Source organism: Sander vitreus, chromosome 13, assembly GCF_031162955.1.
Source record: "Sander vitreus isolate 19-12246 chromosome 13, sanVit1, whole genome shotgun sequence".
Classification (NCBI taxonomy): domain Eukaryota; kingdom Metazoa; phylum Chordata; class Actinopteri; order Perciformes; family Percidae; genus Sander; species Sander vitreus.
The window spans coordinates 10,637,180-10,663,773 of record NC_135867.1 but is presented as its reverse complement, the minus strand read 5'-3'; the positions used below and the strand labels follow the sequence as shown (position 1 = coordinate 10,663,773).

Genomic DNA, 26,594 nt, shown 5'->3' with positions numbered 1-26,594 from the left:
CCCAATGACCACTTTAACCAAAGCTGTGGTTTTTTGGCAGTGGGGAGCATCATTTGTTGACCTGAATGGACCAGCATGTGCCTTTTCATCAAAAGCACCCACCAATATGAAGGAAAATAAAAGGCTAATTCTGCACTGCAAGAAGTTCATCAACTGAAAAGAATCTAAAAAGATAAAAACAAGGACTGCTGGAATACATGGCAACACGGCAATTAATCAATAACAGTTGAAAAATAAACATGTCAGTGCTCTTTGGTGGACAAACCATGTCATGTTTTCTAAATTACCTCAGAGGCATTTCTGTACCACAATTTCTTGTTATTCATTAACCAACTTATATACAAATGTCAATGTATTTGTAGCTAAAATCAGCACAATATCAGCAAATGCCAATGTACTGGTTGGGCTCTAGTATACTGTAAGCGTCTTCAGGCAATTTAAAACATCTCTTTTTCTCGAACCAACTATAATCCTAGAGAAAAAGCCTTCTTAGCAGGCCGCTGCATTTCTCTTACCTGTGCCTTCTTCAGCAGATCGGTGAAGATGGAGAACCAGTCGGGTGTGACCGCCTCCAACTCCAAAGTGATGATGGCCAAGGCCAACGTGGAGCCCTTGAACTGCCAAAGCTGGTGGCAGGCCATACAGTGCTGCACCTGTCTGGTCCACAACGCCGCCTGGAGGCCCGCAGGCCTCTTCTGATGCCCCGGCCCGGCCGGAAGCAAACCGGGGTCCGTTGCCGAGTCCCAGCCGACGCCGGAGCCGAGCCCGATGGACGGAATAAGGTGAGGGTGGCCGGAGACGAGCAGGGCGTGGAACTAGACCAGAGATGAACAGAGAAGTGAAGAGGAACGAGACCAAAACGTTAGCATAATGATGTCATTGTTGCCTCATTGTCCATCCATCACTCACCCCTCACCTCTACTGCTTCGTAATTAGGGTTGGGCATCGAGAACAGATTCCTACTTGGAATGGTTTAAAAAATTACGATTCCAATAGAATCGTTTCTTTATTGGAATCGTTGAGAGGATTTGGTTTCAAATCTGATCATCACTTCCCAATTTAAAATGCGCAACTGAGCACAGTAAGCAGCGTGGCTTTATTTTACATTAAAAAAGCCCTGTAAAACTGCAAACCACCATTGAATCAAAATAAAAACTTTCCTCTTATTTGTGAAAATAGGCATATGACCCGTTTCAACTCCACCCCTCAAATAATCGAACTCAAGAATGTATAAGAACCGGAATCGAAATGAAGAAACGGAATTGGAATCAGAATCATTAAAACCCAAACGATGCCCAACCCTATTCATAATTCATATCAACATCAGATATACCATAGCATTTAACCTTGCATATTTGACAAAGGGTTACACCACACGCACACATTTATTCCTTTGACCTAACCTTCATTCTCATCCACCCAGGACACCGTCCCTTTGCGGTCTGATTCTCTACACTTCTCAAGTGTTCATTGCTGCATTCAAAGCTATGGTGATCAAACCTGAAGCTCTGTGCAGGAGGACACTTTGAGCAACAGATAGAGAATCCCACCATCAGGTTTTTACTAATGAAGACCCTCCCGTTTGCCTGAGGAATCATAGTAATCTTGTTCGTATTGTATTGTACGTGCAGTGCTTTTCTGTGTTCCCATCTGTAGGCAGGAACTGTAAATCCCGACCTGAGTGGGGGCTTGATGTATATATATAAAAGTTTTAGTTGGAGAATTTCTTCATACTTGTCACATCGTGATCAGACAAATGTCCGTTTCTTTTGTTCATGTGTTTAGCTCATTTGCTTCAGTTAGTCTCTTGCTCGGTAGCAAAAATAAGCCACGGCGTTTTAAAGGAAGTGGAATTCACTGGAAGGTATATGCAGCGATGTGGTGCGAGAGTCAAAAAGTAATCTCTGAAACTAGTTAAAACTTCCTAATCTCCCTTCCTCCTCCCTTAAGATTTTCCTTCTTCACTCCATTATGGAAACGTAGGGACTTCAGGGTGACGTAGCAAACAAGGGAAACTGAGTGTTTAGAGTTGACTGTCCTGATAGAGTCTCAGATGGTGAAAGATTTGAGCATCACATAACTGAATCTGCCTTTCAAAAGAGTTTTACTTGGATGTTGAAGCATATTAAGGATGTAATAACGAAAGCTCTGTAAATTTAATTTATTCATATCAAAGTGTCACAGTGGAGAGTCTGTGACATATTGATAGAATTTTATCGATTGCTGTTTTATAGACAATGGAGAGTAACACTTGATTCAGGAAAAAGGGAATGCAGAGTAATTTCTTCGAGGCAGGGGGAAAATATAATTGTGAGATACTTACAGTACAGTATTGTTAAAAAGTATTTATTTGAAAAATATTTATTTGAATAGTATATAAAGAGAAAATGTCTTTATTTTATTATAGTTTTTATTAATACATTAGGTCTCACTATTTAAAAAAAAGTCTCTTGGATTTTTTTTGTAATACCTAAAGTGAAGTGCTAGGACAATAACAGATTTACAACAATAGCTCCACACGCTGTAAACCTACCACCGATACCAGTCAGATCCACAAGCCGTAATAGTAGGGGAAAGTGCCATTTTTTGTTTTGCAGAAGACACCGAATCAGTCCAAATGTGCCAAAGTGCTTCTTTGGTGACAGTTTATGCCTTTAAGAAAAATGTATCGGCCCTCTAATTTCAATATCACAGACAAATCTAACGCCGTTTTTCATTTGTTGTTGGGAATGTAGGCCATCCTTTGGTCCGGGGTGAGACTATTGACTCACAGAATGCATGACAAGACTTCACAAATCAACTGGTGTGTGTGTGTTCTTCTTGAGCAAGCAAATCTTAAAATCACAGTCAGTTATTTATTAGAAGTCATGTATCAGGAATTATGTCATCCTTAAAATTGAGGAAGTAGACTCAATGGAAGTCCTTTGAATGGTGTGGATCAGTACTGCGAATGTGAAAGTATTTGTCAAGAACATGACGGGCTGTCTTCATAAAGCATCCAACTGCTGGCCTACAACCTGTTTTGCCTCCTCGTTCACAGTAAGATGTAGTTCTTTGAGCCAAATTACAGTTTGTTTTGCTTTAAAGCACTTTCAATGTGATTTATAACGCTGTGCTGCCAAGTGTGGCCAAAACTAACAAATAAAGTAACTGACATTGTGTTTCACATGTGTAAAGAGTTTACAGTTTAAATAATCACATTGATGGTCAATGCAATGAACCGATTTTGCATACATTTGCCATAATCGTGATAAATGAAAATACGGAATATCACACAGCCCTGTGTGAAGCCCATCAAAACAGTACCTGCTCACACGGTTGCCTTGGCGCTGTAGTTACTGATCTTTAAATCTTCACGTCCTTAATGTCTTCTCGTTAAAGCGTTATGAATACAGCCCTGGGCCCAACAGCATGAAGGGACCTAAGTGATGTGTGCGTTTACTTACAGTTACTGCCTCAGTCAATGATTTGTGAGGGTTTGAAAATTACTGTTAACAAGCTGTGAAACAATATTGTGCCATACACTCAGTAAAACGGCATGGGCATTTTTGACAATGACAAACCTGCTTCCACTTTAAAAACAAAAAAAAACAAAACAGTCACCAAGTCACAGCATGTTATGGATTCGCTAACGACCCAAGCTGTCGACATTTCTGTTAAGTCTCGTGAGATCTGAAAGCCTAAATGATCGTATATGTCTGCACACCCTCTCTGGTGGAAGCAGGATTTGGGTATCCACTGTAGGGCTGCAGCTAAGAGTTAGTCAGAAGTGCCTTGGCCTGATATGCAACACGCCTGTTATTTTGCTCGCAGCTTGCAAATGCCGTCTTATGTGGAATATACAGCTCTATTCAGACCTTGTTCTGTAATGCGTCTCGGTTGCTTTTTGTGCACCTACACAGGATTTGGGTAATTGGCCTGGGTTATACTGTAACTCGGTTTTGTCCGATGATGTCACCTTTGCACTTAAGCTGCAGATAGCTGACAATACAAATCTTTAAAAATAGGGTGGAAATAGACCTTTCCTAAGCATTTAAATGACGCAAGCACTTTTAGGGTTAGCAGTTACTTAAAGCAAGGTGATTTATTTCATCAACAAGTGTGCAAAGTCAATACAATGTCTGTCAATGTTTGTTTTTTTGTTAAATAGCTGAGGCCAGGCCGCATAAGAATATATCATAATATAGCAACAAATATTTAATTATATTTTAGTCAATTGTATTCTGATGTATTGGAAAACAAAATGTAAATCCAACATATCCTCTCATCAGACTCTTTGATTTGATTGTTCGCATTAGAGAGAAGCGTTGTAGTTTTATTTTCCTTTCTTGGATGAATGAATAAAAAAAAAAAATAAAAAAAAGGGAAAGGACACATTCCAACCAAGACTGAATGGAGATTCTAATAATGGGCACAATGAGTTAAATCAAATAAATGCACAATCTCTACTAGGACCAATTCTTTGCTGAGGGGGCAGGGGGGTTGTTTGTGAAACACCATCTTGAAGCAAACATGATGCAAGCGTGATGGTTTAATGTGTGCTTTTGTTCAGCTGTGTTTTTAGGCAAGACCAGGACCTGAATTGACAAAGCATTTCAAAGTCCAGCCAGCTCACTATGAAATGTTCTTGACAACTCAGATCCAGTAAAAGAAAAACAAAAAAAAAAAGTGATATTTGCCGTCTATCTGCTAACTTACTATGTGAATGAAGTCGACTGGCGACGCCGTGTACAAGTCCCAGTGCAGCTTGTCTAGAATGATCCTCTCCATGCGAAGAATCTCAGCTGTTGAAAAGTTGCATCCGCTCTGCACAACCAGGTCTTGAACAGAACCTATTACCTGTTTAAACAGACACCAACAAAAGGGAAACTTATAAATAAACGTATTGTTTTGAAATAGCATTGACGTGGGTGTTTTTTGTTGTCGTTTTTTACAGTTATTTTGTTTTTGACATTGGTTTTTTGTATTCTTATATCCTTAAGATCTTACCTCATCTTCCTCGTTGATTTTGGCAGCCAGGACCAATGAGGTAAAAGCAATGCATTTCAGGTATTTTGGTTGGGCCTAAAGAGAAAAGACATTTAGTGCTTAAGAACCAGAGAGATCTAAAGATGTGAAAACAAACATCTGAAATCAAATTCTTTTCACTGCTATCAGCAGTGACGGACTGGGATCCCAAAACGGCCCTGGCATTTGCTACACACCAAGCCATATTTTTGTCAATAACCTAGCTTGGAAATTAGTAACTCTGCCTTCCGAGTGTATCTTTCCACGCACTTTGCCACAGGACAATCTTGAATATTTGTGGCTGCATGCATAAAAAAAATAAAATGACTCAAAGACAAATTATCATTAGTGGCCCATGGGGGGTGTGTCTCTCGCTCTCTCTCGCTGCATGTTGTACATTGTTGGCTGTCAAAGGTCAGATAGCACTTTATGAAAAGCAAAGAGATGTTTAAAAGGTTTTGATTGTAGAGTACAGGGGTTGTTCTAAGTCTAAATAAAATTAAATACACTTTACTCAATCTGATTGGCAAGTAAATGGACTAAAAATATAAAGATATTCCGCATTACTCCGCATAGAGTACAATTTGATATCAAAAACAGATTAAATATATTGCTTTCATTGAATACAGACTTGAACCATTAGCTAAGGGGACCAAAAAAAGAATCAAAAGATGTTTGTTACTGTACTATGCAGCCAACTGTGCACATTATTTCCATTCATTGGTCAAAAGTTGGAAACCATTATCATATGTTGCAGCCGTCTACCTTGACAGTAGACAGCAGTCGGTTGAGGACACAGACTCCCAGTGCAAAGGTCTCTGGACAGAACTGGAAAAGCCTATTCATCTCTCCGAGCCAAAGGATAACCTCTTGGTGTTGGGATGAAGAGATGTCCGTGCCCTGAGTGGTCAGAGGAGACAACCACTGGTTAATAAATTAAAGATTAGAAGTCAGGCTTTTTTTTTTTTTTTTAAAAAGCAAATACTTTACTGTGTTTTGGATTAGACAAATAGGCCTTTCTCACAATATACACTATTAAAAAGACAACACCAGGACAAACGTTCTTTCACATTTACACATAATGACTTTTTGACATCAGTTCCACTTCAAGGCCACACTCGTTTATGATCTATCATATACACCTATTATGGTTAATCCAGTTACCTCACCGATTTCACGTTCTTACTTCAAATATTGATCTGTTTATCTCAATAAGCTGCTTTTAAGAGCTAAAAAAAAAAAAAATAAGAGCCAATATAATTTCCATAAACAAATGAGACCACCATGGTCTGCCTCTTTAGAACACAAATGGAATTCTTACTGACAAAATGAAGAAGTTTCCCAAAAATCTTGTTGTTAGTTCCTGTCACAAAAGAATCGTTTCATTTTGCTGAGAGGACCAAGATTGATTCTTCTGTTGGCCTCAATCCCTTTTTTTTGTCGTCATCACAGAAAAACTCAAGACAGATTTTAGCCCAATCTTCAGTTTTAGCTGTTCAGAGTTAGTATACCTACATCTGGAAATGACTGTTAATGTTGAAATACTACACTTAGCACATTTAAAACAAGCTGCAAATGCACAAGTCCACTTGTCTCACCTGGATGCAACCATTCTTGAAGACAGGCGCCTTCCAGAGGCGAGCCTCCCGGAGCAGGGCGGCCTCCAGCAGGCCGACCAGCCGGCGGCTCTCCACGGCTCCTGGGTTCTTCATCGCCGCTAAAACACGGGACAGGCTGCACCCAGGGCACACACTCCTGGTCAAAAGGAGGCAACACATAACATATTACAACGGAAACAAAACCTCCCTTGACCCGTTTTCACGCCAATATTCACTCACAATGCACTTATAATCAGGTATGTACGCCAACAGTATTCCTTTCATGTGTAACATATCGGAAATAAAAGCTAAACTAATCGCACTGTCTGTCTACAAGGTGTTGAACTGAAGGACGCACTGCGCACGAGAGAGAGACAAATATAGGCCTAAAATAATTAGCACACTGCTAAGAGTAGTTGTGTGTGGGTTCAACCTGTTAGTAAGCTACCTGGCTATCGACACTTGTGGGTCGGACTTGGCGTAGCACCCCTAAAATACCTGGCGGTGCAAGTTCATCTATGTAGGCTACACCCTACATAAGGGCCTCTTGCATTCACCCAGAGGTCCGTCAATAATCTGCTCATTCAGCGGTTCTCTCTTATATTTAATGCACATTTCACCTTCATTTTTATATTAAAGATTTGATGAGGATGCAAAGGAGCGGTCCTCTTTTTGAGAGGTTAAAAAAAAAAAAAAAAAAAAGTTAAAATGATTTATTAAAAAGAGAAACGTTCAGGGCTTTTATTTTAAATGTAGCCCAAAACAGCAACTTGAACAGCTCCTTTACATTTCAGACGGGGTTTGGGCCGCAGTTAGTAGCTGTTCATGAAACCTACGGCAATCTGCCAAGTATGCAGCAGGAAATCGCTCAGTTTGCTAAACAACGTCGCCATTTTTCTGACTTTACAGGCTCACAGCGCAGGTTTTAGCAACGTTGACTTAATGCAAAACGTTTAAATTAACTGGTGTGTGACTTCGTTTCAATCTTCTGTCGGGGAAATGCTACACATAAAAGGATCCAGGCGGGATAATGGGCTGCAGCTGCTGCAGGCAGCCTCTTGCACAGTTGTTGTTGTTGTTGTTGTTGTTGCTGCTGCTGCTGCTGCTGCTACAGACAAAAAACATTTGGCTTCCTCTTTTTTTGTTTTTCCCTTTGCATTTCAGCAGTCGGACTTACCTCTTCGATTTCAAACGCAGGGTATCCCTTGGACGGCAGGTGCATTTATATATATTTTTGAATTAGTCCATATTCACCGAAAGCAACAAACAGTAGGGTGCTGTTAGAGAATACAATCCCGGGGAAAAAAACGTATTTTGGGGTGAATATACGGAAAATAGCCGCATTATAATAAAAGGGCAAATAAAACAAAAGGCGATAAAGCGCGAAGTACTTCAAATAACTGGGGCAGTAGCGAAAATAAGCGCAAAAAAAAGGCAGGAAGCAAAAAATCAAGGAGGATTGAGGGCAAGCTGTGTTTTGAATGCTCCTGACTCCGCCCCACCGTGACGTCACTCCATCTATTAAACAGAAATGTGTTAGTGGGTCAGACATACGGGATCCCTCACACAAAATGGTCGAGCTTTCACTGGAAATGGAAGATTTCTATACTGTGACCCAACAATATGTTTGTTCATGTGCTAAAATATAACTTTAGGATTAGCCTCTTTATGTGAATGAATCCTGCTGAGAGCCAGACTGCAGGTCCAGCAGCAGCAGCAGCAGCAGCTGATTATTTCTCTCTCCTGCAGGCTGATGTTTGTTATAACAAGATGTATGATCTTGAAATGGATCATTTTTGGGATCTTATCTTGTGCTTGTTTGACACCTGCAACTTTAAAAGACTTCCATGTCCTCTTACCCTTTAGCTGTGTGAAAGGTGCTGGTTCTGGCTATGACACAACCAACCGAATCTTACAGGTCAGGCCCTGCAGCCTCGTCTCTGTGCTTGTCTTTACTTTTAGGCTTTCATTTACATTTTGTCTAGTCGTAAGATAGAAAGCACAGGTGTAATTTATTACATGAATGATGGCTTTGTTCCATTTAGGCTACATGTGCCTGGTCCAGAACATTGATGTTGTTCATAATGGGACATTAGAGGGCCATTTGTAAGTCAAAATGTCTGCCAATTCAAAGTCTGTTAAAGAAAAGAATGGATGAAATTTACATTTGTAACAGTTATATTAAGATCAGTCTATATCCACGACGTTCCAGGTCAGGGATTGCTCCGGTGCCGCCGGAAAATGACTCTCTTTTCGGCCGGATGTCCGCTTCCTTCCGCTTTTTTAGTGTTGTAATTTTAAACTCCGGTGGATTTCTGAGGACTATGGTTAACTGCTCCTCAGATCTCTGCAGGGTGAATCTAGACAGCTAGCTGTACTATCTGTCCAGTCTGAGTTTTCTGTTGCACAACTAAAACAACTTTTGAACGTACACGTTCCACCAAAACAAGTTCCTTCCTGAGACTATTTTGCAGAGGCACCGTGGCTCTGTACGGTGCTTACCGCCGCCCAAGACGATTGTGATTGGTTTAAAGAAATGCCAATAAACCAGAGCATGTTTTTCTCCCATCCCGGAATGCTGTGTGGACCCGTCAGACCCTCCTCCGCAGTGCTGTGGAGGAAGGTCTGGCAAAGCGACACTATATTATGATTAGCATCAGCATTAGCATTGCTAGCAGATTTGGACCTGTATGATGCTGACCTGAAGCAAGGCTGGATCATGAACCCGACAAAAAGACCCCTAAAACACCAGGTATAGTGCGTGGCAATTTGTTTGTGGTAACTTGATAAATTACTATTTTGTTTAGTTACATTGAATGCACCACCAAAGAACAATTGAAATGATATGAGTGTAAGTTAACCATCAGACAAGACAGAAAACAGAGATTGTTGGAACCAGCACAGTTTTGACATTTTTAATAAAAAAATAAAAAATACTCACACGATTAATTGATAACCAAAATTGTTAACGATTAATTAGCTGCGATCGACTAATCGATTAATCAACTAATCATTTCAGCTCTACCCAAAAGAGAAACGGATCAACTGGCCGATCAACACTGCTATCAAAGAACCAGATGCACTTGAACCACAGGTATGTATGCCAATGCTCTAATATCAGTTTATGATGTATTTAATGTATTAATGAACAGTTATGTCTGTTAACATACTTGTTATGGGTGGGATTAATGTAGACTGCATAGGAGGAGCATGAAGGAGTTATAGTAGTTTCTAGACATTTAATCTAAAAATCTTTTTTTTTAATATGATACTTATTTGTAAAGGTGTTTTGGTATGATTTTCGTAATGTTATCTGTCCCTGTTTGTACTTTCTATTTTGCTGACCATCTTGACTCCCTGGCAGAAGAGAGATTGTATCTCAATGGGACCTTTCTGGTTAAATAAAGGATAAAAAAATTAGTATTTGTTAGGATATTTTCAGGGCACCACAGTCCCGATTTACACTGTTTGTTTGCACTGTAGTATGATGACCTGCTGCACCCAGTTTTTCTGAATATATAGGTGTGAAGATGTCACAAATTTAAATCAAATTCAGTGCCATCTCAACTGATAATGCAAGTGAACCTTCCCCAACAATTTGTGTTGTTATGGGCTGAGATTGCAACATTCTCCAATGTTGCAATCCTTACTCAGTATTGGCTCAATGCATTATTTTTTTTTTTTTTTCAATAAATTAGCTTGTTTTCCTTTTTGCTCCCCAAAATCGGTTTGTAGCACACTTGGTTATAGGAATTCATGGACAAAAACACACTTGTGATTGTGGTCTTGTACTAAACTGTCAGTTTTACCCAGTTTATTCAGATACAGTAGGGATCGGACAGCTTGCTGTACAAAATTCAGCCTATGCAACAGTACATCAATTATACTGTATTACAAAGCTCTGCTTCTGTGCTGTCAGGAAACCTCAGAAACAACGTTCAGAAGCACCAGACCTTCTCAGTCCATATACAGAGGCAACAGACTTTACCTTACATCAGCCAACAGAAGTCAGTCAAGTGCTTTCCACTCTCAGTCACCTCACACAGCTGACTGATTAACAAAAAAAAACAACAGTTGACCAGTTTGTCTGAGCCAAGGTCACTATTGGAATGTTGATAAGAAAAGAAAGTTACAGCGAGCAGCATATCTGCATGTTGACAGAGTGTAACACGCAGTGGGAACACTGTGGTTGTGTCCTGTATCAAGTCAGGTTGTGTTTGGCTGATACATCTTGTTTGTTCGGTGCTCTGAGTGCTTGATTCTGGGGCTTTAACTCACACATACTGTAGCTCTGTCCCTCTCTTTATCCTCCTGTCTCCTTGCTTACTGCTTCTGCTGATCTGACGTTTTACATGTTTGCGCAATAATGTGTGCGTGTTTACATTCCATCATTCTCAGTCATACTAGTGGGAATATGACTGAGCGGAAAACTGTTGATATTCATGGTTTTGAGTGTTTAGCTGCTCCCTGTTGGTACACAGTGGCAGCATATTTATCACTCGGGTCAGGTTGGTTCTGTATAACACTGCTGATTCTCATAGCCAGAGCCAGGCTAAAAATGAACACACCAATGGCATTATACAGTGCTTAGAGCAAAAGACAAAACCATCAACCAATATGCTATTATTATTTTCTTCAAGCCAACAAAATGTTTTCAAACTAACAAAGTTACCTGTCAATTAAAGGATAAGGCTGGCATTATTCTACATTTTTCTTGTTGTCAACAAATCCCATAAAAAAGACCATAACCAACTTTGTGCTATCTGTCTTTAAGACTTTGCTACCCCACTGTGGCACTCTGCCTCGAGCCAATGTGTTCCCACTGAAGAAGTCAATGTTTAAAACAATTCCCACCAGACTTACTGTATCCTTTAAGTTACAGATTCTGAAAGTGGGGTCTGTGGCACTCTGCCACGGGGTCTGTGAAAAGTTTTCATATTCATTCATTAAAATGATCATGATATATAAAAAAACAACATTTGTTTGACAAAAGGCTTTATAGTTCAACAAATATTTTAATTTTTAAATCTATAATAGTTTATAAATTACATTCTAATCTAACAAATAACTCTTAGAACCTGCAGATGTGTCTAATATATTTCTATTTCATGCATCTTGTGTTATTCTTTTAAATAACTAAGACTATAGGAGTGTAAAAAAAATGTTGGAACATGTTGGATTGATGTGTTTTGTAGATTCATAAATAAATCAAATCAAAATCAATGATCAGGTGACAGAGGTAATCAATCCTAAGTTTTATCATTCACAATGAACAATAATACAATATGATTAAATATGTGATAAAAAGTAAAAATATCAAATATGTCTTAAAAATGCTTACATTTCTCCCCTTCTTATCTAGTAATAGTAATACTTTGGGGGCTTTTCTTGACTCTTTGTTAGAGAAAGTAAGACATTTTCAGACATCATTTTGGCCCCTGGTAACGCATGATGCAAAAGTTAACATTATCTTTAAAATTCTTACATTTTTGACATTTAACATATTAAATGATTGATTAAATAAATGTTTAGAATAAATGGAATTGGTAAAACATTTTTTAGTTGTCAATTGAAGCCTTTATTATAATATGGTATACATGTGTGTTGGTGTTGCATGAAATACTGCAACTTCTTTCTAGTTAGAGTTAATGTGCTGCATAAATATTGCCTTTAGCACATATTGTCTTGTTGAATTGGTAATGGAGAATCCAGTCAGAAAATGTACACATGCAAAGTTTAAAAGATGAAACATTAAGCATGAATTACCCAAAAGGAATACATATATGATCTTATACAGTGCGACATTATAGTCACAAGGGAGCCAAGCTGGAATGCTTGTACAAGAGATGAAAACACTCACAGAGCCTTGGCGAAACACTGGCTTCAACTTCTTGGATCGTAAGTATAAAAGGAGACTTTAAATGTTTAGCTTGATACCTCAGTGATGGCTTGAGCACAGTCTGCTCTGATCAGTTTAAGAATTTACAAGAATTTACAATGTGTCTGCTGACCCCCTGTGTCTCCTCTCTACCCCCTTAGCCGAAGAATGCTTAGCACCACACCGTAAATCAATGTCAACCCTGAACCAACTTTGTCCCGTCAGGAAAGCTTTTTGCACTTGGCTGAGCACATTATGTTCCTAAAGTCACATCTGATCTCCGACTTTGATCACTGCCTGTCGGACCAAAGTGAAATGTTTTTTTTCTTTCTTTTCTTTTTATCTTTTGGGGCCCCTCTCGAGCGTGGTCGCCTTTGCATCGGCTTAGCTAAACTTACAAACACAGGAATTCACTGTTTGAACATAATGTACTGACCACAGTACCCATGGTACAGATCCCTATAGATAACTACAGAGAAGAAGACCCTTTCACACCATGTTCTTGGATCACATCCTGCAGTTTGAAGGATATGATCTTAGAACATGGTACTGTATTTTAAACTGTCCTTGTACCAAATATATATATATATATATTTTTTTTTCAATTTTGTGTTTTTAGCCATGCTTTCAGTGAAACATCTTGACAATTATTGGATTGATTGGCATGAAATTTGGTACACAAATTGATGTCCCCCTGGATGAATTGTGAATGAAAGTGGATGAATTCTCTTAACGTTTCATCAAATGCCATCATCAGGTCAGAATTTTAATTTGTTAGATACTGTTAGTTTATGACCAAATATCTGCAAAACTAAAGACATTCCCATCAGCCTTTGTTTGTTTAGTGCTAATCAGCGAATGTTAGCATGCTAACATCATGTCAGTAACATGCTTAACTAAGACGGTGAACACAATAAACATTATGCCTGCTTAACATCAGCATGTTAGCATTGTCATTGTGAGCATATGTTACCATGCTTACTTTAGTATTTAGCACATTGACATCTCACCTGCAAAAAAAGCCTTTTGAAACCTTTTGAAGGGTTCAGGGTTGAAAGATCATTTTCTAGCACATTTTATCGTGGGTATAAGGACAGTGCATGGGAGTCTTCTCTTTTGTCACCTCATGATGACAAAATAACAGTAAAGCACAAATGAATGTTTCTTTAGAAATTTGTATTTGTTTTACAACAAGGTCACACAGGGTCATTTTAAGTGCCGGGTGATGTATCTCTTCCACTTGCTTTGAGTATGTCATCCAACAAAATCAATTTTGTTTGCAACTATTATCGATTATTTTAACATATTAATCTGATGATTTTTTTAGAAAAGCTTGAACCTGAACCTTTTTGGTATTTTAAACAATTGAATTATTACTGTATTATGAAAATTGCTTGGTTCATTTTCTGTCGATCAACTAATCGAGTCATTATTTTAACACTAAAATCAATTGCACTGCCAAGCCTTAATCAACACCAGCCTTACACTGCAGAAGTATGCTTATTATGTATTGATTTTGGTGATTTACATGTCAAAAGACATCTTGATGTCGAGGTTAAAACGGAGCTAAACTGGTTGAAAAGGTATAATTTTTTTTAAATGTCTAGTTTTCATATAACCCATGTTTCAACAGAATTTTAATGACTATATGTCAACATATAGTAAGCACCTGCTTATCATAGACATACAGTCATTTACGCTACCGAATTTAGCACGATTTAAACTTAGATGTCAGGTCTAATCACCTAATAAAAGGAATGCTTACTGAGCAGTTTTCATAATTTTTTTTTATTGACAAATCTATGAAGCAAAAAGTGAGATGTGAGCCTGTGATATTTTTAACCACAGTGTTTCATTTGTGTCTATATGTGACCTATATTTCAACGGGACAAAGTCATATTTTAAATATTTAGCCTTCCTGCTCAGCTATAAGCATCCGCTGTACAAATACAATAAAACCATTTAAGCAGATTAGCCGATGGTTCTTGGCCAACAGGCCTGACTGTGTATTCTGCATTTATCCATCGACCCCTCATTGTGCAAATACAGGAAGAGTGACTGTAAGTTGGGCATCAAAATGCTCTTGGAATCATTAAAGCGCGACTGCCAACTGACATGATCATTAACATTAATATCTTTAAAGTTTGTTGATCTACCCTCCTACCACTGGAGGGAGACATAGGCTAGATCATAGCTGTCTTAACAGCTGACACCATTCAACAGCTTCCCTTAAAGTGCTTATATTATGCTTTTTGGCTTTTTCCCTTTCCTTGTTTGTGTTATATATTTTGTTTGTGCACGTTATAGGTTTACAAAGTGAAAAAGCCCAAAGTCCATCCCAAAGGCACTTACCATCTCCAACAGAAAACACTGTTCACAAACCGCCCCAAACAGCTCTATTGCAGCCCTCATACTCTGCTTCTGACTGGCCAGTAGTCCTTACCTAGCTACTTCACATGTGCGACTCCCAACAAAGATGGAACAGAAGTGAGATGTCACACTCTGTAGCTAAAACACAGAGCTCAACACACAGGGTGAAAATAGGAGCTGCAGCAATGTGCAGTACAACAAAAATATGGTGTTTTTTGAAAATTAAACCATGTAAACCTTTTCTGATATAACCTCTAAATACAATTATGAACCTGAAAATGAGCATAATATGAGCACTTTAACCCATATCATGTTTTGTTCTTCCTTTTCTTCATCATCCCTGTGATATGCAGATTAAATGGTGAACTGCACAACCATTCGCTGCTCATTTAAAAAAAAAAAAAAAGTTCCTTCTTTCTTCTCCTCTTCAGAAGCACCACACTGCGGTTGGTTCTCAGATGTCAGATCTCACCCCCCTGCCTGCCTTATGAAGCATTAGTGGAGAATTTCCACAGGGAGAGACTTCACATCGTTAGGTTTGGAGAAGAAAGAAACAGTGAAGAGGTGGGAGCAGGGAGAGCAGCCTGTAGTTTGACCATTATCACAAAGTGGGTCTGATTAATACAAAAACACTTTGTTCCTTTCCCCTCGCATTCGTGTCATTATGTAAGGTGGAAAACATGAGAGAATAACATTGAGGCCAGCTCAATCAATTTCATGGTCTGTTTAATGGAAAAGTGTCAGGTTGTCCTATTACTTTGTACAGTCAGTGTGTATGATGTGGCATAATAGATGCAGATAAAACAGTGGAAGGTTACATCAATAATCCACGTCTTTAAATCCAAGACCTTTAAACACATTTGAATCTCAGCATAAAATAGTCTAAGAGGTACAAGTGCTCAAAGGGGATGTATGCTTTCCTTTTGGTGCTAATTCGCAGCTTACCGAAAAGTAAATAAAGGTAAAAAGTAAAAAACAATTTTTCAATAAAAATCAGAAATGGTACAGGTACTTCAATGGTAGATGAGGCAAAATGGCATACAAAGTGTCTTGAGTGATTTGGAGAGTTGTTCCATTGGTGGCTATAAGACCAAACATTTGTACTCTCTTGAATCTTTGTTACATAATTAAACCAACTAAAATAAGTGGGTTGCAGTTTCATCTTATTGTACTTACTGCAGCGTGAGATAACTGCATGACCTTGCACATATTTTCCTCTTATTCTCTCTAATGAGTGCTCACATTCTGCTTTTTCACAAAGTGGAAAATAGAAATAAAATGTGGGATAGGAGTCTGGAATCGTCCATGTCCTGGTTATTTTTTGGCAACAGGCAGAGAGGAGCACTGAGCATGATGCTGTGGTTTTCTTTTCTTTTCTTTTTTATCAATAGGGGGCAGTATGGTTACGCAGTTTTAATATCCTTTGCACACAAGCTCTCCGGAGTACAAAGAGAGGAACATATTGTATAGTAAAATCATCTTGGAAGCAGAGCAGTGGTGACTATGAATTTCTTGAAACTCAATCACTTTCTGAGTTTGAGTTTCTATCTCTGATACTTGTGTCGCCTTTTGCCTTCAAAGCTCATATTAAAACTATCTCAATACTGCAAAAACCTTCTAATTTTAGTGTAGATATTGATTTTATTTTATGGTGGCTGTCTCCCCCTTGGTACTTGATTCTGTGATTGGAGTATAGACCTTGGAAGTTTACTTTTAGATTTCGGTTGTAACCTTGTCCAAATACTCCCCAAGTGAATCAAGCAAACTTCTTCCTCGGGTTAGATTTAAGAACAAAGAGTCAATAATTTATTCTGTAAAAATAGTTTTTTTTCTGGTTCAGTTTACTGTCTGATAACAAATATCCACCATCCCATGCGCACATTTTTTATAATTCTAGTGGAAAACCAAACAAATATTTGGTTGCAGTTCAATTTCTGATTGGCTGAGCCACACTTGAAGCCTTTTCTAAGACATTTTTTAACTTTAAAATTAATTTCTAATCACCAGACTCATGAAAGTGCTTAAAATGGAACAAGCAAATTTCCATTTAAATCACTTCTCTGTTGTATAACACCTTAGGTGAAGAATTGAATTAAGGCCTAATCAGTATTGAGTGTGAGTTTACTTCGGGCATTAAACAAATTAAGATTTATGGCATCAGATCGCTTGGCTGAAACCACCCACTGTATAATAATGATTATTGCACAGCTAATTGTCCACCATTGTGCATATCATTATGGTAATGATACCTGCGAGGGCATTCTTTACTGTTATCCTGAGTTCACTGGAGATTAGGGAGAAAATCCTGCTTGTTATGGGAATTATTAGTATTTCTATAATACATGCTGAACAATTAAATTGTGTGGTCAAAATGACCACAAATCTACATTGAGTTGCTGCAAAATGTAGCAGCAGTAGTTTCATGTTGAAATATCAAAGTATCTTCTGAACCAATTTCATGGAGATGAAGGAGGAGTTGCAGCTGCAGATTTTTCATGCCGCACTGTAACTCTCCAGCTGTTTCTCATCTGCTCGCTCTGCCTTGTCGTCTTTTATAAGGAGTCGACTGGACTCCTTCACAGCCCTGGAAATGTGAGACATGGTGTCTTGACTGGTTTCAGAGTTTGGGGGGCTGTTTCTGGAGTATAATCTCATTACTCTATAGCTGTGGCAATGTTGGTCCGTCGGCCGGTTCACCACTTTGGTCTAGACTGAAATACACAAAAACAACTATTGAATGTATTGCCGTGAAATTTTGTGCAGCTATCCATGGTGTCCAGAAGCCGAATTTATAGACTTTGGTGATCCTCTGACTTTTCCTCTAGCACCTGGATTGTCATGAAATTTGGTTCACACACATTATTGTTCCCCACAGGATGAATTCTTAGAACTTTGGTGATCCTTCCTTACCTTGCAAGGCAGCTGTATTCCCGCAGTTCATGTCAGTAATGTGTTTGTTTCTGAACTACCAGTTTACCAAACCAATCAGAGTCTGTTGATGAGCTACAGTGCCGGCAGCTACCGGCGTGTTTTAGGTGTGTGTGACGGCTGCGAAAGTTCGTTCAAAACAACAGTGGCGGAAGTGATAGACAGATGGTTCATCTCATCACCTGCCAGGTATTTTTTTGAAAGTGCTTGCACTTTTCCAAACAGTTTGTCAAATTTCTCAGCTTCTCAGATGGTTGTGTGTAACAAACCATCTGGCGCGTCAAGTTAGATCCTTCCATCATCCAGTCAAAATTTCATTTGTCCAGTACAAATGTTTATGACAAATACCTGCACAACTGATGACATTCCCATCAGCCTCAGCTGTACTAGCTAACTACTACTTCTCAAACTACCATCCATCCATACATCCATCTTCGTCCGCTTATCCGGTATCGGGTCACGGGGGGAGCAGCTCCAGCAGGGGACCACAAACTTCCCTTTCCCAAGCCACATTAACCAGCTCCGACTGGGGGATCCCGAGGCATTCCCAGGCCAGGTTGGAGATATAATCCCTCCACCTAGTCCTGGGTCTTCCCCAAGGCCTCCTCCCAGCTGGACGTGCCTGGAACACCTCCCTAGGGAGGCGAGCCTTACCAGATGCCCGAATCACCTCGACTGGCTCCTTTCGATGCGAAGGAGCAGCGGCTCTACTCCGAGCTCCTCACAGATGACTGTGCTTCTCACCCTATCTCTAAGGGAGACACCAGCCACCCTCCTGAGGAAACCTATTTCGGCCGCTTGTACCCTAGATCTTGTTCTTTCGGTCATGACCCAGGCTTCATGACCATAGGTGAGGGTAGGAACGAAAACTGACCAGTAGATCGAGAGCTTTGTCTTCTGGCTCAGCTATCTTTTCATCACAATGGTGCGATAAATTGAATGTAATACCACATGGTGCGATAAATTTAATGTAATACCGCACCCGCTGCGCCGATTCTCTGACCAATCTCCCGCTCCATTGTCCCCTCACTCGCGAACAATGGCTTCAGATTTAGAGGCGCTGATCCTCATCCCAGCCGCTTCACACTTGGCTGCGAACCGATCCAGTGAGTGCTGAAGGTCACAGGCCAATGATGCCATCAGGACCACATCATCTGCTAAAAGCAGCGATGAGATCTCCAGCCCAACGAACTGCAACCCCTCTCCACCCGATTACGCCTCAATATCCTGTCCATAAATACTATAACAGGATATAGTATGAATACCAATAACAGGATTGGTGACAAAGCACAGCCCTCCCTCCAGGATCCTTGCGAGAGTGAAGATCTGATCCGTTGTTCCACGACCAGGACGGAATCCGCATTGTTCCTCTTCAACCCGAGGTTCAACTATCGGCCGAACCCTCCTTTCCAGCACCTTGGAGTAGACTTTACCTGGGAGGCTGAGAAATGTGATACCCCTGTAATTGGCACACACCCTCTGGTCCCCCTTTTTGAACAGGGGAACCACCACCCTGGTCTGCCACTCCTTAGGCAACGTCCCAGACTTCCACACAATGTTGAAGAGTTGTGTCAACCAAGACAACCCCTCCACACCCAGAGCTTTAAGCTTTTTTTGACGGATCTCCTCAATACCGGGGGCTTTGCCACTGTGGAGTTGTTTAACTACCTCAGCGACTTCCACCAGGGAAATTGACGACAATCCCCCATCATCCTCCAGCTCTGCCTGTACCACAGAGGACGTATTAGCTGGATTTAGGAGTTCCTCAAAGTGCTCTTTCCATCGCCCTATTACCTCCTCCGTTGAGGTCAACAGTGTCCCATCCTTACTGTACACAGCTTGGATGGTTCTCCGCTTCCCACTCCTGAGGTGGCGAACGGTTTCCACAAGCACCTTGGTGCCGACCAAAAGTCCTTCTCCATGTCTTCTCCGAACTTCTCCCACACCTGCTGCTTTGCCTCTTTCACGGCAGAGGCTGCAGCCCTTCGGTACCGTGCAACTGCCTCTGGGATAACATATCCCGGAAAGACTCCTTTTTCAGTCGGACGGCTTCCCTGACCACCAGTGTCCACCACGGTGTCCGTGGGTTACCGCCCCTTGAGGCACCTAAGACCCTAAGACCACAGCTCCCCGCCGCAGCTTCAGCAAAGGAAACTTTGAACATTGTCCACTCGGGTTCAATGCCCCCAGCCTCCACAGGGATGCACGAAAAGCTCCGCCGGAGGTGTAAGTTGAAAGTCTGTCGGACAGGGCCTCCTTCAGACGTTCCCAATTTACCCGCACTACCCGTTTGGGCTTACCAGGTCTGTCCGGAGTCTTCCCCCATCCCCTGACCCAATCACCACCAGATGGTGATCGGTTGACAGCTCCGCCCCTCTCTTCACCCGAGTGTCCAAAACATACGGCCTCAGATCAGATGAAACGATTGTAAAATCGATCATTGACCTTCGGCCTAGAGTGCTCTGGTACCAGGTACACTTATGAGCATCCCTTTGTTCGAACATGGTGTTTGTTATAGACAATCCATGACTAGCACAGAAGTCCAACAACAGACAACCACTCTGGTTTAGATCAGGGAGGCTGTTCCTCCCAATCACGCCTCTCCATCATTGCCCACGTGCGCGTTGAAGTCCCCCAGCAGAACTATGGAGTCCCCCACTGGAGCCCCATACAGGACTCCATTCAAAGTCTCCAAGAAGGCCGAATACTCCGAACTCTTGTTTGGTGCATATGCACAAACAACAGTCAGAGTTTTCCCCACCCACAACCCGCAGGCGTAGGGAAGCGACCCTCTCGTCCACCGGGGTAAACTCCAACGTAGTGGCGCTCAGCTGGGGCCTTGTGAGTATCCCCACACCCGCCAGGCGCCTCACAACCTGGGCAACTCCAGAGAAGAAAAGAGTCCAACCCCTATCCAGGAGTATGGTTCCAGAACCAAGACTGTGCGTAGAGGTAAGCCCCACCAGACTCTCAAACTACGCAATGCACAAACATCCTCCCACATGCATTTAAAAAAAAATAGATCAACTGGCATCTCAAGGTCTTGTTGCTACAGTTTAATAACCATGACAACCTGTTGGCCATGTCTTTACTTCTTGGAAAAACGTCACCTGGGGGAGGTTGCATTGAAGAGAGTGGCCATTGCGTAGGTGGAGGAAGAGGAGGCGGCGGAAGAGGAGGCACAAGACATATCAACCATCACCTTTCTGAGGAAGTAAAACACATAAAAGAGAAAGAATGAAAATTACAGGAGATTTCAGGCTTTTCTCCTCAGAGGCATAACGCAGTGAGAGACATATGAACGGCTGGTTTGTTAGACTCACTTTATAATTAGACTTTGGGCTGCCACCATCATTTCTCATCTCTATGGAAAGGAGAGCACCAGTCCTCATCAGAACAACCTGCCTGGAAGGTGCTCATTAATGAAGTGTCTCACACACACACACACACACACACACACACACAACCACACACACACACACACACACACACACACACACACACACACACACACACACACACACACACACACACACACACACACATACACATACACACACTCACACACTCATGAGCCCTTTCTACTTTATTTACTCCAACAGCTCAAATAATTGTTTTTCTTCCCATTTTTAAATGAGGACAGGTTTTTAACAGCTGTGCAATAACACGCCTGCCCCACCAATCTGAGCATGAAGACACACACACACACACACACACACACACACACACACACACACACACACACACACACGCTGGCAAGATGAAAGCTCGACATCTTACTAATCATGTTGAAGTCAGTTTGAATGATCCAATCAGCCATTTCATTCTCTTCATCATCTTCAAATTCTCTGTCAGTGTAAAGATGATATACAAACACCAATCATGTTTTATTATTTTAATGTTTATTTTTCAGGTATAGAAACACAGCATTGTACTCTTGGTGTATAAGGCCAGCTTCCTCCAGCTCCCGCAGGCTATGAGAATGCCAATTCGAAGCCAATGAGAATACTGTTGTCTACATTTTTGTAAAATATTGTTAACAGTATCATGCGGTTGCAACATATTGCCTTCCTGGGATTAGCAAGGGTGGATAGACTTTATTTAAGCTATCCTTTCCCCTGATTTAGGTGTTTAGGTACTATAATACTATAGGGGCTAAAATACCTTGTTGCTGTAGTTATGCAAAAAAACTGTAGGGAAACTAAGGGAAAAGACTGAGAGGTTTCTTGTTATCATTTAGTACATTAGCAGGGTGGTTTTTATAGACATTTACTTAACATTTACCAACATTTGTGTAGGAAATTGTTCTGTCAAATAGATACATAAACGTGTTGTCTGCATACAGTACATACATAAATCTGCTACTAGACACAAGGTGGGTAAATCATTTATATACGTATAAACTAAAGAGAAGTGTACCAAAGCCAGAACCCTCTGAGATATGAAATGATTTCTCTTGGACAATAATAACACTGTACACGGTTGCAAATATAAGATTTGAGATACTATTGAATGAGTGATGACATTTGGAAAGTTTAGAAATGACAATATTATACTGTAGGTCATAAAACCAAGCTGTAAGCCTATCCAGCACTGCAAGAACGTCTGCTAGATTTGTTTTGTCATAATGCAAACAAAAAGGGATTTTCTTTTTTTTTCTTCTTTTAACTAATTATATAAGCACTGGATTGTTCAACAGAATCTGAGACCAGCTGACTTTCTGTTTAATTATACTGGATGAGATACATGTCATGTCATAATATTAATTTGTTTTTAAACTGCTGTGCCGTTTCTTCTTTTCTCTGTGATTATTTAAATTTAATGAGATGGTATTTTGCTTGTACTCTTTTTAGATCTTTATACAATGTAATAACATTATTGGAGCAGCCTCTCAGAGCAGTTTGTGGTGCACGTTCCCATTGTTTTATACGATTTAAAATCAACACATTTAGCGATGGTGGGTATATTTATCTATTTTATTGCTCATTAAATATGTGTATTTTATATTCCAAGATTAATCTGAAAAACTGTCAGAATTAAAGGTCCAGCAGATTAGAAGCATTCATAATGTGTATATACTTACACATTTTCCCATGCCTGTCAGTATAAATGCTAATAGAATATTGTACCTTGACATTTTGAATATTGCCTGCCTATTTTTATGATCAAGTGGCTCATGTTAGGAGTAAAAGTCCTATTAGCATTCCTCACTGAAGCCAAGGGGTAGTGAGAGCTCCAACCTTGGTTTGGACTGTGGATTAGAAAATAGATTTGCGTATGTGTCCATTGATAAATACACAAACACACACACACACACACACACACACACACACACACACACACACACACACACACACACACACACACACACACACACACACACAGTGATGTGATTTATTTGACAGTTGGAGTTACTTTGCAGGTCTAGATTTCAGATACAAAATATATGATCAACAAATAAAAATGATTGTATTGATTGAACTGCCCAATACTTCACTAGTGGTGCAGATCAGTTATGGATATAAGACGTGAAATTCTCTACTGTCTCTTTAAATTTAATCATATGGCATGCAGCTCATAAATCCACACATGAACAGCAAACAGCTTTTCAGGGCCGTGTGTATAAAGATCAATGGTTATACATTATCACACAAGCTTAAATAGACATGTTGTTTTATTAAAATTCAAGCACATTCAAATTTTATTGATTTTGCTGAATCTAAATCATTATTTTACTGTCGCATAAGATGAGCTCCAGTATCCAATTACTGAACAGATTTCCAGCTCAGTAAACCAGCTGATGCCTCTGAACTAAGTCATAAAACATACATGGTCCAATGGTAGGAGTTTCCATTCCAAAAACATTGATCATCGTTAAAACATATGCCTTCATTATAAACATTTCTTGTATAAAAGGGCTTTCAATTGTGCCAGACATGAAAGTGGAGAATTTATATATCATGTGTTTCATGTCGACGTTTTTCACTTTTCCCCCCTCTTTCAAAAGAAACTAAGCTCTTTGAAGTCTCTAAAGTTAATGAAAAAACACAGACTGTCCTCCCCCGAAAAATGCCACCATAAGTATAGTAATAATTAGTTGTTTGTTCAAGCAGCAATTCCGACACATATTTATATTATTAATTGTGGCGTCCTCTAGTGGCTGTAGTAATTAGGATGGGAGCAAAGCAGGAAGTAAGGTGACGAAATATAACAAACACAGAGCTTTCGTGTCCTGTTTGAAAATAAAAGAAGAGCTGGTCTACAGAGAGCCATTTCGCTCCCTATTTAGCCCCATTGTACCAAATTTGGTTGCAGTTCCACCTGACTGACTGGGGGTGATTGCAGGCGAGTGCAAAATGAATGGGACTCTATGGAGCTAGATGGCTAAATTTGTCTCTTTCGCCTGATTGTCGTTGAGAAATCTCAGATTTGATTGTAGTTTTTGCAAGGTCAACATGGATTATAGGTCGAAAGTTGAATGAACGAGTACTTGTGTCCTTTCGATTTCTTACAGGTTGAGTCGTTGTTGCCCATAACACGCTAGCATTCTGCTAATGAATGCTGATTGGTCAGTGAAGGACTGATTATGATCCGAAGCAGAACCAGAATGTCGGCGTGAATATTTCGGCGTGGTCTTTAAAACATTAGCAAACCTCTTTCTAGCATGTGTATTGACAGGAAGAGCCTAACCTGTTAGCTGTGTTGTTGATGCCTCGAGAGAAAAAAGGAAGTGATTCATAGCTTGCCGTAAAGCAGTATCTCCGGCCGTACGATGTGTATGACATCCTTTTTAGAACAAAAAAGCCACTTTAAAAAAATCTAACACCCAGCAGTGTGCATTTTCTTAGCCTCCCCTTTCGAATGCAACGTTCAAATTACTAGACAAAAAAATTATATCCTGAGAAAAGTGGATTTTGAGGGGTATAGCTCCATAGACCACCATTCATTTCAATTCATACTTAACTAAGTAGTTTTTGTGCCTAAACCTAACCAAACTGTGACTTTTTTTTCAATGTTACTGGCATGTTTAAAACCGCGACATTTAGACATGAGGACGGAAAACACTTCTGTGGGTCGTATTTCCTACGACCGCTGGGGGTGCTAATTTATGAAACACTCCTATGGGTCCTATTAGAGGGTAGGAAACACTATAAACAATATTGTTTACAAACAATAAACAACCTATAACGTCGTATAGGTTGGAGGACTTGCTGAACAAACTAAATGTCCAGACTTTAATGAGATATCCTGACATTTCTTTCCCTAATATTGGTCAATCTCCAAAAACAGTGTGTTCTTTTAAAATTCCCATAATGCAGTGTCAGCAGCGGCAGCCTCTTTCGTTAGACCTTACCTTTCAAACTACACACCCACAGTTCATAGCACAGGTGTTCTCTTAAAATTATTATTTTAATTAATTTAGATTATTCAAATGACGTCACTTGAGTCATTGAGTACATTAGAAAAATAAGTGAAGTTCCCCCTTTAAGCGTGACGTGTACTTGTGTATCCTCACTGCAGCATCCTGTGAAAGGCTTCTTGCTCCTCTCTGTATTTAAAGATGGTGGACCTCAATCAATATTTGTGCCATATGATGGACAAGAGACAATAATACAATAAAATAGAGACCACTTGTTACCAGAGAGAGAGAGACATGGCACTGAGTGTGAGCAGGGCTAACATAGAGCTAATAGGACATGTGTTTGACGTGGCCACATGGGTTGGAGAATTACCTGTGGTAATTGGGGAAACACACACACACACACACACACACACACACACACACACACACACACACACACACACACACACACACACACACACACAACGATCCCTCACTGATTTACAAAGCAGGAGATGAAGGAAAAGATAAACAGCTATAATGAAAAAGTGAAGCTTAGACTAAAGAAGGACTTTATTCTTTGAGACAACAAGACAAATGTATTTGTATAGCACCGTTCAACAACAAGGCAATTCAAAGTTTCACATAAGACAACAACAGAGAAATCCAGAAAACAAGGCCACCATGGTGCAGAGTATACAGGTCATCCCCACACAGCCTGTATCCAGGCTGTGCCATAATGTGTACATTAGAATTAAAAGACTCCGGCATTACTGTTTAATGGCGCTGAACCAAATTAAACATTTAAAAGGCTCCACCATCAAAGTGATGTAAAGGGAAATACATATTAATGAATGAACCAGCACTTAGTTCAAAGGGTTGGAAGCTGGAAACATTAAAAGGGAGCAAGGGTGTGCATAAAGAAGGATGCTCAATGGGGAGACCGCAGTACTAAAGGGGTTTAATTCCCCTGAGATTGCACACACCCAAATGCATGAATTCATGTTACTGTGAAGCATATTGGTTTAAACTACATCTGTTGCAGTGCAGTAAACTGCATAAACTGTATATGTTCACAATCTCTTGAGGCATGAAGTCATTCATACATAAAAGTGCCTTGTCTTACATGTCTTTCAAGTTAGCCTTTCTGTTGCACAACTACTCCACATTAGCAAATAACATGTACAGGCTTTCATCCATACTTAATCTATACTTTTATTACATTCTGTATTGTATGGCCTGTCAATGCCATATGAGGCTGCATTTCAATGTAGCCTGAGATGGTATGACAATAAATAAATATATATTGATGTCATTGCTATGTAACACAGACAGATTAGTTTATTGCTGTGTCTTATCATAATATCCTTCCACAAATCAGGTCTAACTCAGCACAAGAGATAGCTCCTAAAGAGTTCTTGTAAACCTAATACTTGACTTTTATCAACTAGATTGTATATATGCAATGTGA

At 40.1% G+C, this 26,594-nt stretch overlaps 1 protein-coding gene across 1 annotated transcript in view; it reads left to right on the top strand.

Annotated features, from left to right (window-relative positions):
* Positions 1-1,708, top strand: part of septin8a (septin 8a) — a 38,390-nt gene extending 36,682 nt beyond the window's left edge. Inside the window, exon 10 of the mRNA XM_078266617.1 lies at positions 531-1,708. Coding sequence (XP_078122743.1) covers positions 531-699 — 169 coding nt within the window. The 3' untranslated portion in view covers positions 700-1,708. The remainder of the gene's footprint in view (positions 1-530) is intronic.
* Positions 1,709-26,594: the final 24,886 nt, after the last annotated feature.